This window comes from Myotis lucifugus, unplaced genomic scaffold (assembly GCF_000147115.1).
Source record: "Myotis lucifugus unplaced genomic scaffold, Myoluc2.0 scaffold_49, whole genome shotgun sequence".
NCBI classification, from domain to species: Eukaryota; Metazoa; Chordata; class Mammalia; order Chiroptera; family Vespertilionidae; genus Myotis; species Myotis lucifugus.
Window position 1 is genome coordinate 1,143,336 of NW_005871097.1, and position 13,248 is coordinate 1,156,583.

General features: G+C 39.7%; 1 protein-coding gene and 1 pseudogene across 6 annotated transcripts in view; one reads left to right on the forward strand and one right to left on the reverse strand.

Moving 5' to 3' along the window:
- Positions 1–13,248, forward strand: part of SH3KBP1 (SH3 domain containing kinase binding protein 1) — a 271,074-nt gene that overhangs the window by 161,171 nt on the left and 96,655 nt on the right. For all 6 annotated transcript variants that reach the window (XM_023753684.1, XM_023753685.1, XM_023753683.1 and 3 more), the window contains one exon: positions 12,854–12,929. In XM_023753684.1, the coding sequence (XP_023609452.1) occupies positions 12,854–12,929 (76 nt within the window). The remainder of the gene's footprint in view (positions 1–12,853; positions 12,930–13,248) is intronic.
- LOC102428582 lies at positions 486–3,139 on the reverse strand (annotated as a pseudogene).

Sequence of the window (13,248 nt, forward strand, 5' to 3'; positions counted from 1 at the left end):
AAATAGCTGGTAAAATCTGTGTTCTTAGAGAGGATTCCTACTTAATACTAATTCACTCTTACTGCTAAATGATATCATAAAAGGGGAGATAAGGTTATTTGTTCCATTGTTATATCCCTAGTACCAAGAAAATGCATTGCACACAGTACTTTCGCCATAAATCTAAACATTTTTTGATGAATATTGAATTTATTGTGGCTGGAGTAAATTATGAATATTAGTAATATTAATATAGGGCTCACCCCCCTGCAGTTTTGCTTTCTGTGGTTTTAATTACCTGTGGTCAGATGCAGTCTGAAAATATCTACATCCTTCACCTCACTTCATCTCATCACATAGGCATTGTATCATCTCACATCATCACAAGAAGAAGGGTAAAAACACTACAATAAGGTATTTTGAGAGAGAGAGACCATTCACGTAACTTTTATTACAGTATATTCTTATAATTATTCTATTTTATTATTTTTTTCATATTTGAAGGTTTTTATTTTATGTACAAAGAGATAGCATTCTGTCATAAAGTAGATGTCTTGAACGACCCATTCATGGAAGTTCTTAGTCCAACTTAATGAAGCCTATGTCCTTCGCGTACTGACGGAAACACTGGCGGCACATGTTGAGGCCGTACTTCCGGATCAGACCGTGGCGGTTTGAGCAGACGCGGCAAGAACGAGAACCTTGGCCGAATTTCCTCGGATGGCTCCAGTAGAGTTGCTGGTGACCATCTTGCTCACTCTGTAGCAACGAGGCAAAAGCCTATTTTATTATTAGTTATTGTTGTTAATCTCTTGCTATGCCTAATTTATAAATAAAATTTTATCATAGATATGTATGTGTAGGAAAAAACATAGTATATGTAGGATTTGGTACTGTTTGCGTTTCCAGCATCCACTGAGGGTCTTGGAATATATCCACCATTTAAATTGGGGTGGGGGGACTACAGTTCCTCCAATATTCAAGGCACATTGGAGACTACAAAGATAACCAAGACACAATCCTTGCCCCCCAGCACTTGCATACCAGTTAATTAAGCAGACACATATATGAGTAACCATAAATAGAAGGAACAGGGTAGTGAGTGCTGTTCTAGAGATTCAAAGTAAGGTCAGTAGGATAATGGGTGAAGTGAGAGAGAGTTCCAGCAGTTGGCATCTAGGATATTTTCATGGAAGGCACACAGTTTGGGTTCATCCCTCATGGTTGAATATGTCTTGGTAACTGGCAACTGGAGTGCCCTGAGCTTAATTTGATCTGTTTGAGGAGCTTCATTTTTAAAGCATTTGGGGGTCACCTTTCTAAGTATTCCACTCTACATCTAGAGGATGTAACCAATGTGGATGTGACCTCCAGGTATATTTAGGAAATTCCTGTTTTGATTAAGTATGTGATGTGAAGTCTTTCTTTCTAACAAAAATAAAATATAAAGATAATATTATTGAGTCTTTAATTTTCTATGCAGTTTTCTCTTCCCTTCTTCTGTATAATTGGGGAGCCCAGGTGATTAACAAAAGGAATAAGTGATATTGTTTGAGAATCTTTGGAGCAGGTGATGAAAGTAAAGAATGAGTCCTACAGGGTTAAAGCCAGAGCTATTTAGCATGAGCCAGATTTAGAGATTGTCTTTATGGAGGCACTAGATTATCTTTCATAGAGGTGAAAGGAGTGTTTTATATAAGACTGAGGTGAGTTTCTGGACAAAGTTGGGTTTGTTCTCTAACTCCCCTTATTAGACACTGTCTGTACCCCTGATTGTTTTGTGGTTGAATATTAAGTATCAGGATATCAGAGCCTCAAGAGCCAATTCTTGTCATTCTAGTTAACATTCCTATGTAGAGGCTTATAGGGAAAGAGGAGTGTGTATACCCCTAAGTCTTTTTTTAAATTGTGGTAAAATATACATAACATAAAATTTACCATTGTAATTATTTTTAAGTGTATAGCACACTCACATTGTTGTGCAACCATCACACCATCCATCTCCAGACTCCTTTTATCTTGCAAAACTAAATATGTGCCCAACAACTCCCCATTCCCCCACCCCCAGCCCCTGGCAACCACCATTCCACTTTCTGCCTCTATGAATCTGACTACTCTAGATAACTCCCATAAATGGAATAATACAGTATTTGTCCTTTTGTGACTGGCGCACTTCACTTAGCATTGTATCCTCAAGGTTAATCCATGTGATACCTTGTGTCAGAATTTTCTTTTTTCTTAAAGGCTGAATAATATTTCATTGTATGCCCTAGCCTTTTAAGTAGCAGTTTTACTTGAAAACAAAACACCAAAACATGGCTCCAAATATTAGCTCTTTTCTGATTAAACTATTTCATTTCTCCTTTTTACTCTGAAGGACAGAAAAGCTTCTCTGGAAATTTCTTTTGGGGAAGAAATTTCCCATTTTTGTTTCTAGGCTAAGATATTTTTGGAGACATATTTGACTAAAGTATTTACTTTAAATTTGTCAGATTAGAAAGATGTTTTTTCATATGTCAGGAGTTTCTTATGTGTCTCTGTTTTTTAAAAAAAATATTTTTGTTTTCAAATAGTAGATTGGTGTTTTAACAGTAAGCTAACTGTTCAAAACTATCACAGGCCTACTATTTTTTCACTGAGTGCCATAACAGCAGTACCAGAGCACTGATAAACACACTACTATGATCCTTCACATGCAGATTGATTCTCTACAGTGCTTCCCTGAGCCCCTGCATCTGGCTGGTTTGCCTTTCTGGTCAGGGTCTGAACTTAATGTTCTTCTTTGCACATCATTGGCGTTCAATCCATATGTAGAATGCATATATGTACACTCAAGAACCTAACAGAGTTTGGGGTATTTTCCATCCATATTAAAACCAATTCACAATTGCCAATTTATCCCTGGAGTGACTGTGAAGTATGGATAGGTCCACAGTCTAAATATATTTCTTAGTTTCACTGCCTCAGCTGGATTGTTTTGTCAACCTCTTAATTATTTTCTTGATTTTTGTATATCTTTTCTTCTTTTCTCCTCCCAGTGCCACCAGCTCATTGGTCTTAAAGTCACAAATTTGATCATGCTACACCTCTACTTATTACCAGTTGTCTTTAAGTTAAAGCACAAACTATAACATTGGCCCCAGCTTACCCTGCTGGCCATCTGGCCCAAGCCAGTCTCTCTCCCTTCACCCCAGACTACGATCGCCACCACCACCCCATTCTGTGCTGAAAAGCCCCCATTCCTTGCACAAATTCTTACCTTTGCTCCTGCTTTTGTTTAGCTAGGATACCCTTTCCACCATTCTCTATCTGGCCAATTCCTACCCATCTTTCAGAATTTAAGTCAAGCCTCGTCATTGCTATAAGGCTTATTTTCCATGTAGAATTGTTAATGGCTCCTTTTTTCCTCTTCTGTACACATCTTGAGTATAGTGTTTTCCCCTTTGCACTACATTGCTCTGTTAATGGGTCTAACTCTGCTGCTAAATGTTGAACTCATTAAAGATCCAGAATTCTGCCCATCTAATCTTTGTATGCCCAGCCTCCAGCATAGATCATGGCTCATGGTAGTTCCAGAAAATAATGCTGGAAGGAAGGAAGGAAGGAAGGAAGGAAGGAAGGAAGGAAGGAAGGAAGGAAGGAAGGAAGGAAAGGAGGAAGGGAGGGAGGGTAGGAGGGAGGGAGAGGTGGAGGGAGGGAGGGAAGGGAAGGGGAAGAAAGAGGGAAGGAAGGAGAGAGGCTCTGAGACCTTCACTTTAAATATAGTTTTATTGATTTCAGAGAGGAAGGGAGAGGGAGAAAGAGAAACATCAGTGATGAGAGAGAACCATTGATCAGCTGCCTCATGCACACTTCCTACTGGGGGATTGAACCCAAAACCCAGGCATGTACCCTGACTGGGAATCAAATCACAACCTCCTGGTTCATAGGTTGATGCTCAACCACTGAGCCACAGCAGCTGGGCTGAGACCTTCACTTTAGAGGTATTCAGGAAAACTGATAAACTGAGACGACATGGCTTTGCCCTCCAGTATCTCATACACACAAAAATGTCAGTCAGTGTGGACTGCATGTCAGTAGAAAACTTTACTGAAAGCTGCTTCATTTAGCCAGCTGGACTTTAGTTAAACTTTAAAGATGAGATGAGATTCAAATGTACTGGGAGAGGACATACCATCCCAGGCAAGGGGAATAGCCTAGCCCGTGGTCGGCAAACTGCGGCTCGAGAGCCACATGCGGCTCTTTGGCCCCTTGAGTGTGGCTCTTCCTAAGCCCTAGGAGTACCCTAATTAAGTTAATAACAATGTACCTACCTATATAGTTTACGTTTAAAAAATTTGGCTCTCAAAAGAAATTTCAATCGTTGTACTGTTGATATTTGGCTCTGTTGACTAATGAGTTTGCCGACCACTGGCCTAGACTTATGTTGTGATTAAGTCAAAATATTTAGCTCTGGAAAGGGTCTTTGTATGTTAACTGAATTCATACAACTACTTTATAGGACAAGTAGGACTTGGTCCACACATGTACGGCAAGTCTTATGTTAAAGCATTGAATGAACAAAACTCAAACTAGCCCATGATATTTACTCTTGCCATACCATCCTTCTCTCTCTTTCCCCCACTCTTCTTAAATTCTCCGAATGCTCAAAAAAGATGTTGTTAATCAAAAGGTAAAACTAATCTTCTTGTGAAGGAAGGTTTAAGGTTTCCTTTGATCTGTCACAACAGTGAAGAATAGTCTTTTAAAGCATGATGGAAAATTGTATTTTGCAAAAGTGGTATACAAAATGGAAATTTACTTCGGCTTGTTCATCCTGTGAATAAGATGATCCTAAAACAAAATAGCATGCAGGCTTCTTTCTCAGGGTAGTGTGGGTAAAATATAAAGAGTATTTTCATATTTTGTCGGACATTTCAAGAGCTGCCTTCTATGATTTTAATTTACATTCTCTACCTCATTGAGTACTTAGGCAGGTTTTGATTTGGAATTCAGCACTGTGTTTTCCAGTATGAGTGGAAGCCCCTACTAAACCTTCAGAAAGTTATTTTGCTTTGACAAAGAGAAAAGTCTCCCTTCCTATGAATATGCTGTATAGTTTCTAATTTTTTAGGGCCTGGTTTCTAAAAGTATTCAAAATGCTAACAAATGGCCCTGAATGGGTTGCTAAGTGGTTAGAGCATTGGCCCTCAGACTGAAGGGTAGCGGGTTCAATTCCAGACAGGGGCACATACCTCGGTTGAAGGCTTGATCCCCAGCCGTAGACAGGGTGCACGTGGGAGGCAATCAATCTATGTGTCTCTTTCTTTCTGTCTCTCCCCTTCCCTTCCACTCTCTCTAAAAATTAACAGAAAAAAAATATCCTTGGGTGAGGATTAACAACAACAACAAAAAATGCTAGCAAATGAACCAAATCCTGGCAGAAGTTAAAATGCATAATAAAAAAATAGAATTTGGCTCAGATTCTCATATACATTTTTCTTCTGGTACACACAAATGCATACATGTGTCTCCAAGTGTGTGTGTAGTATACAAATATGAAACAGACTTCATATATACATATTTAGTAGCATGACAGATACTGAAGTTTTTATTGGACATATTGAAAGAGTAAACCCTGGAAGACCTAATGGAAGCATCTAAGATGGGACTAGGTGCTTTGTATTCAGAGAAAGCCTGTTATTATTAGTCTTAAGAGCACAGGAGAAAAATACCAGCCATTGAGAGATATGGCAAGTTGCAGCAATTGTAAATTGGAAGTAAATCCTCGAATTTCTTGGGTGCTTTGGCAATTTACATGAGTGGCCATAAGGAAGCAGTACCGTAGTCCATCCTTATCTGTGGTTTCAGTTACCTGCTGTCACCCATAGTCTAAAAATATCTATGTCATTCACCTCACTTTATCTCATTACATTAGCATTGTATCAGCTCACGTCATCACAAGACGAAGGGTGAGAACAATACAATAAGATATTTTCAGAGAGAGCACATTCATATAAATTTTATTACAGTATATTGATATAATTGTTTTGTTTTATTATTAGTTATTGTTAATTTCTTAGTGTGCCTCATGTATAAATTAAACTTTATCATAGGTATGTATGGTTAGGAAAAAAACATAGTATGAATAGGGTTCAGTACTATCTGGTTTCAGAGGGTCTTAGAATATATCCCCAGTGGATAAGGAAATATAAGCACTGTATATATTCTCAGTGTTTGAAGTAGCTATACTAAGGGGTGATGGTGGAGAATGATTAAAACTTGAGTCTTATGGGAGATCAAATAAAGCAACTTGAGTCAGGGAATAGGATCTCTTGTGTACAAAACTGTTGAAATAGTCCCTGTGATAGTAACAGGGCTCTAGGCGGGAGTCAAAGAGGAAGGGATGGAAATCTGAAAGCAGGGCCTTGGTGGTGAGTTTAATATGGGAAGTTGCAGTAAGAGTGTAATCAAGGGTTAGTTCCAAGTCATGAGTCTAGGAGACAGGATGAGCCAAGAGAATTTAGGAAGTAGAGGTAGTGATGTTCACCCAACTATTCCATAGACTACTCATTCTTGTGATGTGTTCATAGGTATCACAAGAAGTAGGAATTGTGGTCAGATAAGTTTGGAGAACACTGAGATAAAGTTAAACAGTAACTACAGGACTTCTCATAGCCTTTAATATGCTATTGTGTAATGATTATATCAAGTATTCCATGTTTCCCAAATTTACCAGATTGTAGGGATAGGTGGTTTGGTGGTTGGTTGGTTGGTTGGTTGGTGGGAACACACTTTAGAAAATGATTTCAGAACAAGAAAATGGTGTGTGTGTGTGTGTGTGTGTGTGTGTGTGTGTACATACCTGGATTATAATGAAACCCCCAAGTGAGGGGTGTGTGCCTGGGAACAAAGGAATAAGTTAGGGGCAGCAGAGGTCTAGAAAGACATCTCAGACAATGTGTTATCACCAGAGACCAGGCTGGAAAGAGCTGATACATGACAGTAACAAACAGTGGGGCTCCAAGATGTCCTCCCGGTCTGGTTTGTCAAGGAAGACATCTCCCCTCATTTACCTGTTGTGTTGTGTAGGATGTCAAAGGGTAAGTGGATAGCATCCACATACTTCCTACTGGAGTCAACAAACACTTACTAACCCTTGACTGTGGAAATAAGAGAATAATTAACATCTAGAACCTGCTCTCATGGAGGGCATTAGTTCTGAAGAAAAGGGGGGAAAGTGTAATACAATTAACAAATGCTTCTAAAGCAGCTGTGAATCTGATGAGATCTTTATGATTGGGCAAAAAGGCTTAATGTAACTTGAATTATCACTAACTTTTTAAGACAACCAGGAAAATAAACATTACATGAATAACTGAAAAGTCTTAAGCACAAGTCTATAATCAGAAGGTGACTTAAATTTTTTTTCTTATACTCAAGTTTAAATGTAGACTGTGGAGCCTAACCTGTTGGAGATGTTGGAATTGACACAGTGGTATATAAGGTATTTTAAAGGCAACCTCTGTCCCTAGAATGGAACTACAAATACATTTTTTTCTTTTACTGTACCATGCATTTTGTTTTTAGAATTTTGAGTTGTGTTTTACTCTGGCATATCTTGTGTTGTTATCAAATAGTTTAAGCTAGACCAACCCAAGGCAAGTGAGTTGACAGTTGCTATGTAAATTTCTTAAGGAAGAAAAGTCTTCCATTAGCGTGCACAGGCACTCCATTGTAAAGAGGCTCCTTTGTGCTAGTTCTCACTGGCTGTTACATGAGCAGGCTCACTAAGCTTCTGCTCTGCTCCTATGGCTCCCTACTTAGCACCAGAAAACTTTTCCTAATACCATCAGTCATAGGTGTTCATGTAAGGAGTGTGTAACAATAAATATAAAAGGTTTATAGTGGGTTTTAATAGCAATTTGTGTATCTTTTTGAGATATGGTAGAAAATAAAAGCTGAAAAGTTGAGGATATGGTCATACATAAATACTGTTTTGCCCCTCCTCCCATCACTGTGTTCTGTAGCCTATACCTCTCCATATCCTCTATATGACCAGGATTTGGGATAACCATGCTGAATGGTTGGGCACCCTTTCTGGTGATGTTCAGGATCCTCCTGCCTTTTCCTCCGCTTCCCTGCTTCATATGGAAAAAAAACACTTAATAAATCTGCACTGAATAGAAAGGAAAGATGTACCATCAGATCCTAGTCTAGAAAAGGGAATGCCTTCAAAAAGCTATTTTTTATCTCATATTTTACCAGTGGTTTGAAAAGTCAACTCTTGTGTTTGGCTTTGTATGAGCACTTGAGTAATGTCTACATAGAGTTTCTCAGAAGATCACTCTCTTCTAGAATAGCTGTCTGAAAGCCTGGTCTGCCAAGAGAGAGCCTCACCAATGCAGGGAGCTCTCGCCTCCCCCCACCCCCATCCCCCACTACACAGCAAACCTGGTTGTCTCTGTGATTCAAGCATTGTGTGTAGTATTCTTGGAGAGGAGACTTTCAGAAATAGGACTTAAACTTCCTTCTACTTAGCATTGCCCTATAATTAGAAACTTTTTTTTACACTCAAAGGAGTTTGCATCTGAATTATAATAAAGTCAGAGGAGTGATTTTATACTTGATATGAGCAGGATCCTGGCTCAGGCTTCAGCAGTCACAAAGAGAAAGACGTATTAGTCATTAGGGAACTGGATTCCACTGGACACGAATCCAGTGCTTGTCTTTCCTACAAGCATTAGCTTCTTCATTTTGGCATAGAAAAAAAATTACTTGCTACACTAACTGAAATCATATGAGGTTTATCTGTCCTGATGCTGTATTACCAGATCTTTTAGAGCTAGGAGTGTATATGATGCTCCTACCACACACACACACACACACACACACACACACACACACAAAACAACCCACAAATTTTATTAAGTACTTTTGTCAAGAGACCTAAAACAGGAGAGATACTTCTGGTATTAAATATTCAAAGGAATTAATTTTTTGAATAATTGACTTTTAAAAACCAGGTTTTAAATGGAGATTAGGATGTGGTAGGAGAGACACAAGTTGACAGCAGCCTGGAAATCACTGTGTATTGAAGTAAATTGATAGCAACAGTCTATTTGTAGAGCTTTCAGCCTCATACTTCCACTCCCAGACCAAACAGTGGCTTCTGAGTTGGGGGACAGGCAGACCAGAGTAACGTGGATGTGGGTACTAGAAAGTCTTTAGCCACAGCACAGAAGAGAAGAGCAGAGCCTGAGAATCTGTTTCTTTAGATGCCATATGGTACAATGGACCTGTTTGCAGATCTCTTAAAAGGTGAAAGAGCTCTATCCTGAGCAGTATTCACATAGTCCCTAACTGCAGGGCCAGTGCTTGTCCTGGATAAGACATTTTCCTTAGAGCACCCAGCAGGCAAAAACTCGGAACTCTGCCGAGGAAGCCAAAAGTAGAAATCCTGAATCCTTGTCCACAGCCACTGCAAGCCCCACATCCTCCTTCACTGCCTGCAAGATGGATGAGAGATGTGTGGATATGATTCCCCACATTTCTGTTCACTTTGGCCTGCATCATAGCTGACCTTCAATTATACATGACCTATGTGCATACTGAAACTAGATATTGCTTTCATAATGCATGCCCTTTAAAAGTTGGGGTCCTGTTCATTTCATTTCAATTGACAAAAGATGTTTTCAGAGGTAGGGGAAGCTAGAAGCCTGGTGGGAAAGCAGTACTTCAATACGCCTTGTCTTTGTTCTTGTATTTAGCAGAAGAGCAGGTGATAGAGGTTCTTGAGTGGGGTATTTGGAAAAGTGTCGGGTGTTGGGGTGAACTCAAGGACGGTAGATCAGGACAGTAGTTAGTGTCCTGTAGTGTGTGCGAAAATCTTCTACAATGAAGGCCAATAAAAGGAAACACTGAAGGAACAGCAGGGTGTGACTTTCCCTGAAGGTTAGTACAGTCATAGGGATCTGCCTGCTTGACCTTTGAGGTAGTTTGAGCCAGAAAGGCTAGATACGGCCATACATTTTTGGTTCAAAACCATCTTTCTGGCTGTTTGTCCGTCTGTTCCATTCATCCTTTCAGTACTCCTTTTGTGAAGGGTCTCATGGCCACCTATGCTCTCCACTTTCTGTCCTGTTATCAGGGTTCTCTCCAGTGAGTCTTCAGTAGCGTGTCAGTGCAGCATCCACCTACTCCCAATCCCCTTCTTGTCATGATGTGGGATAATACAATGCCAGACCTACTCCCGAATCTGTGTAACCACCCATTACTTGTAGTAAATGGCTTGGTGTCACTTGTTTTAGGAGATCCTTGTGAAGTCTTTGTATAGGGTCAATGTTTTCTGGAGCAATACTTCTCAGGATCAGCTGCATTGAATAACCCCCTGCCTTGGTGCCGACCAATCAATCCCTCACTTTTAAAAAAATCTCAGTGATATTGTCATATCTGTCCCACTAAACTCCATTTTCTACCTGAACTGACTCATTTAGTAGCAATGAGACATTCTTATGCCAGTTATGAATAGAGAAGGTAGGAAGAAGGTGGAAAGAGAGAGAGAAGAGATGAAGAAGAGTGAAAAAGATGTTTTATAATTTATCTAGGTCTGAGAATAGGCACCCAAGTTGTTAATCCAAGAAAAGGTATTTGGTTAGCACTACTAGAATCTCTCCTACATTTAGGTCGGTAGATCTCAAACTTAAGTGTGCATCAGAATCCCCTGGAGGGTGTGTTCATACAGAGATTGCTGGGCACCATCCCCAGAGTTTCTGATTGAGAAAGCCTGGGGCAGGGCCTGGGAATTGGCTTTACTAACAAGTTCCCGGGTGAAGCTGGTGTCACTGGTTTGGGAACCATACTTCTCTGGGTCTAGAGAAAAGAGAAACATCTGAATAATCCATATCTCTGGGACACCTGGAGGACCAGGCTGAGAGGGGAGGACTTGCCTTACTCTAGACCTTTAGTCATGGCACATGAAGAGACACAGAATTAAGGTCCAGCACCCTTGGGAGGTGAGTACAGTATCAGCTTCACCATCACCCCTTTCACCAGATCCACACAGAGGCCAGTGTTCTGCATTATCTGAAATATTAAGAAAAAGGAATAGAGCAAACTTTGCTTTCTTGTGTCTTTCTGCACAGAAGTAAGTGAATTTAACTGGTGCTTTCCTTGATTTGATATGTTAGCTTGGACGGACTGGTAAACCAGGACATTAGAGATGATGGGCAGCACTTCGTCTGTTACCAAATAAGGGGAAATTATAAGAATATACAACCTTTGAAGGCTTGTCTAAAGGAAGGTATTTGCTGTAAAGCCCAAACCATTAGCTATCTCTCTCTCTCTCTCTTTTTTTTCCTGGAAGGTCAGGATTGGACATAGTGTTTTAATGATTTTCTCTCTTCCCTGTCAGTAATAACTTAAGTATTAATTATTCTGTTCTTATTGCTAATGCTTTAACAATAGTGATGCTTTATTCTGGTCCCCAAAAGGGAAAAAAAACAAGGAGATTGATGAGAATGTTGTTGGAAGGTGAAAAGGAATGCAAATGACACTGAGAGCATCTATTTTTTTTCTGTCAATTCCCGATCTTTAAAGATAATTCTAAGATCAGTTTTTCATCAAATCTGACCTTATGGCCAAATAACATCAAGCTTTTCTCCTCCTTGATGTTTCCTTGAAATCACAAGATGTTATTAGTTTGAGTACTTAGCAGCAGTTGAGGGATGGCATAATATTTTGCGTTTCATTTTTTAGTCTAATATAGAAAGCCCTGCGGCACTAAATAAAAATGTCACCGTGTAAAATGTAAAGGCTTTCTGTCACAAATGTCTTAAAAAATTCATGAGGGACTGAAGATTTGATTTATCTTATCCTCTTTCTCTGATTTATTCATATTTAATGTTAGTTTCAACACTTGAAGCATGAAGACATTTTTCAAATTAAAAACTGTGGTGAATCAGTTATATTTGAAGAAACATTCCACTGTGCTGGTTTTTGAATTATGCAGTTCATTCCTCTTCATGTGTCCAAGGTGAAGATATGTTTGGTTTTCCCAGTGGCCGGAATTCTCAATGGGGAAAGCCTTCATCGTTGGGGGAGTTGATTCACCCAGCTCCTTGGTTTTGACAGCTGTTTCCCTGGTATCAATAGCCATTTCCCTTGGGCTAGAAAGGGATGCAGTAAGGCACAGTTGCCCTGGACACTCTGACTTCTGCCTGTCCTTCCACCCACCTGTCTGTTTGTCCTTAATCCCATTCTTCTTTCTTTCTCTCTCTCTCTTTTAATGATATTTTTATTGATTTCAGAGAGGAAGGGAGAGGGAGAGAGAGATAGAAACATCAATGGTGAGAGAGAATCACTAATTGACTGCCTCCAGCATGCCCCACACTGGGGATTGAGCCTGCAACCCAGGCATGTGCCCCAACCAGGAATCAAACCGTGACCTCCTGGTTCCTAGGTTGATGCTCAACCACTGAGCCATGCTGGCTGGGCTTCTTTCTCTATTTTTGTTCATTCCCTCTTACTACCATTCTTATTCTTCCTCTCTGTAGATACTTTTGAGCACTTCCTCTGGGCTAGATGCTGTGCCACCATAGATCTAGTCAGCTTCTCATAAAATGAGGGGAAATGTACTTATTTTCTCTGCTAAATATAATAAACCTTTCAATAAGAACATCAAGAAAGAATGGGGAAAAAGATACCCAAATGCCCTCTTTACCTGATTTTCCCACTTGTTTGTCACTGAGGTCAGACCAATATACAGAACAGCACAAAGCTTGTGTGCTGCTTTCAGAACCAGTTGTGAGCATTTTGTCATTATGATCTTGATTTTATTCCTTTGTGTAATGGAGCGAATCATCTTGATAAATAGAATCATCTTTTTCTTTCTCAGACTATTGGAAAGAAGTTACCTCCAGCTACAGCAACTCAAGACTCATCAAAAACAGAAATGGACAGCAGGACAAAGAGTGAGTTTCCTTATTTACCAATTTTACATTTGAAAGCAGCTAAGGGTTTTTAAATAATTGAAATGCTTTTGATAAAAACCTCACGTAATCTTAATGGCTTTTTTCAACACATCAGGAAAAATGCACATAAATGTGTCTTATTGCATCCCACCAGTAGGATGGGCACAGTTAGATTCAGAGCTCTTGGGGGTGGGGGTGTCTCCTTTAAGAAACATGGTTCTGTCCTGCCTTGTGTATCTTGCCCATGTGCAGAGTCAGGGCTTATCCATATCTATCCAGAGCATTGTAGCTAGTTCCAGAGGCAGAGAGATTTAAGAGA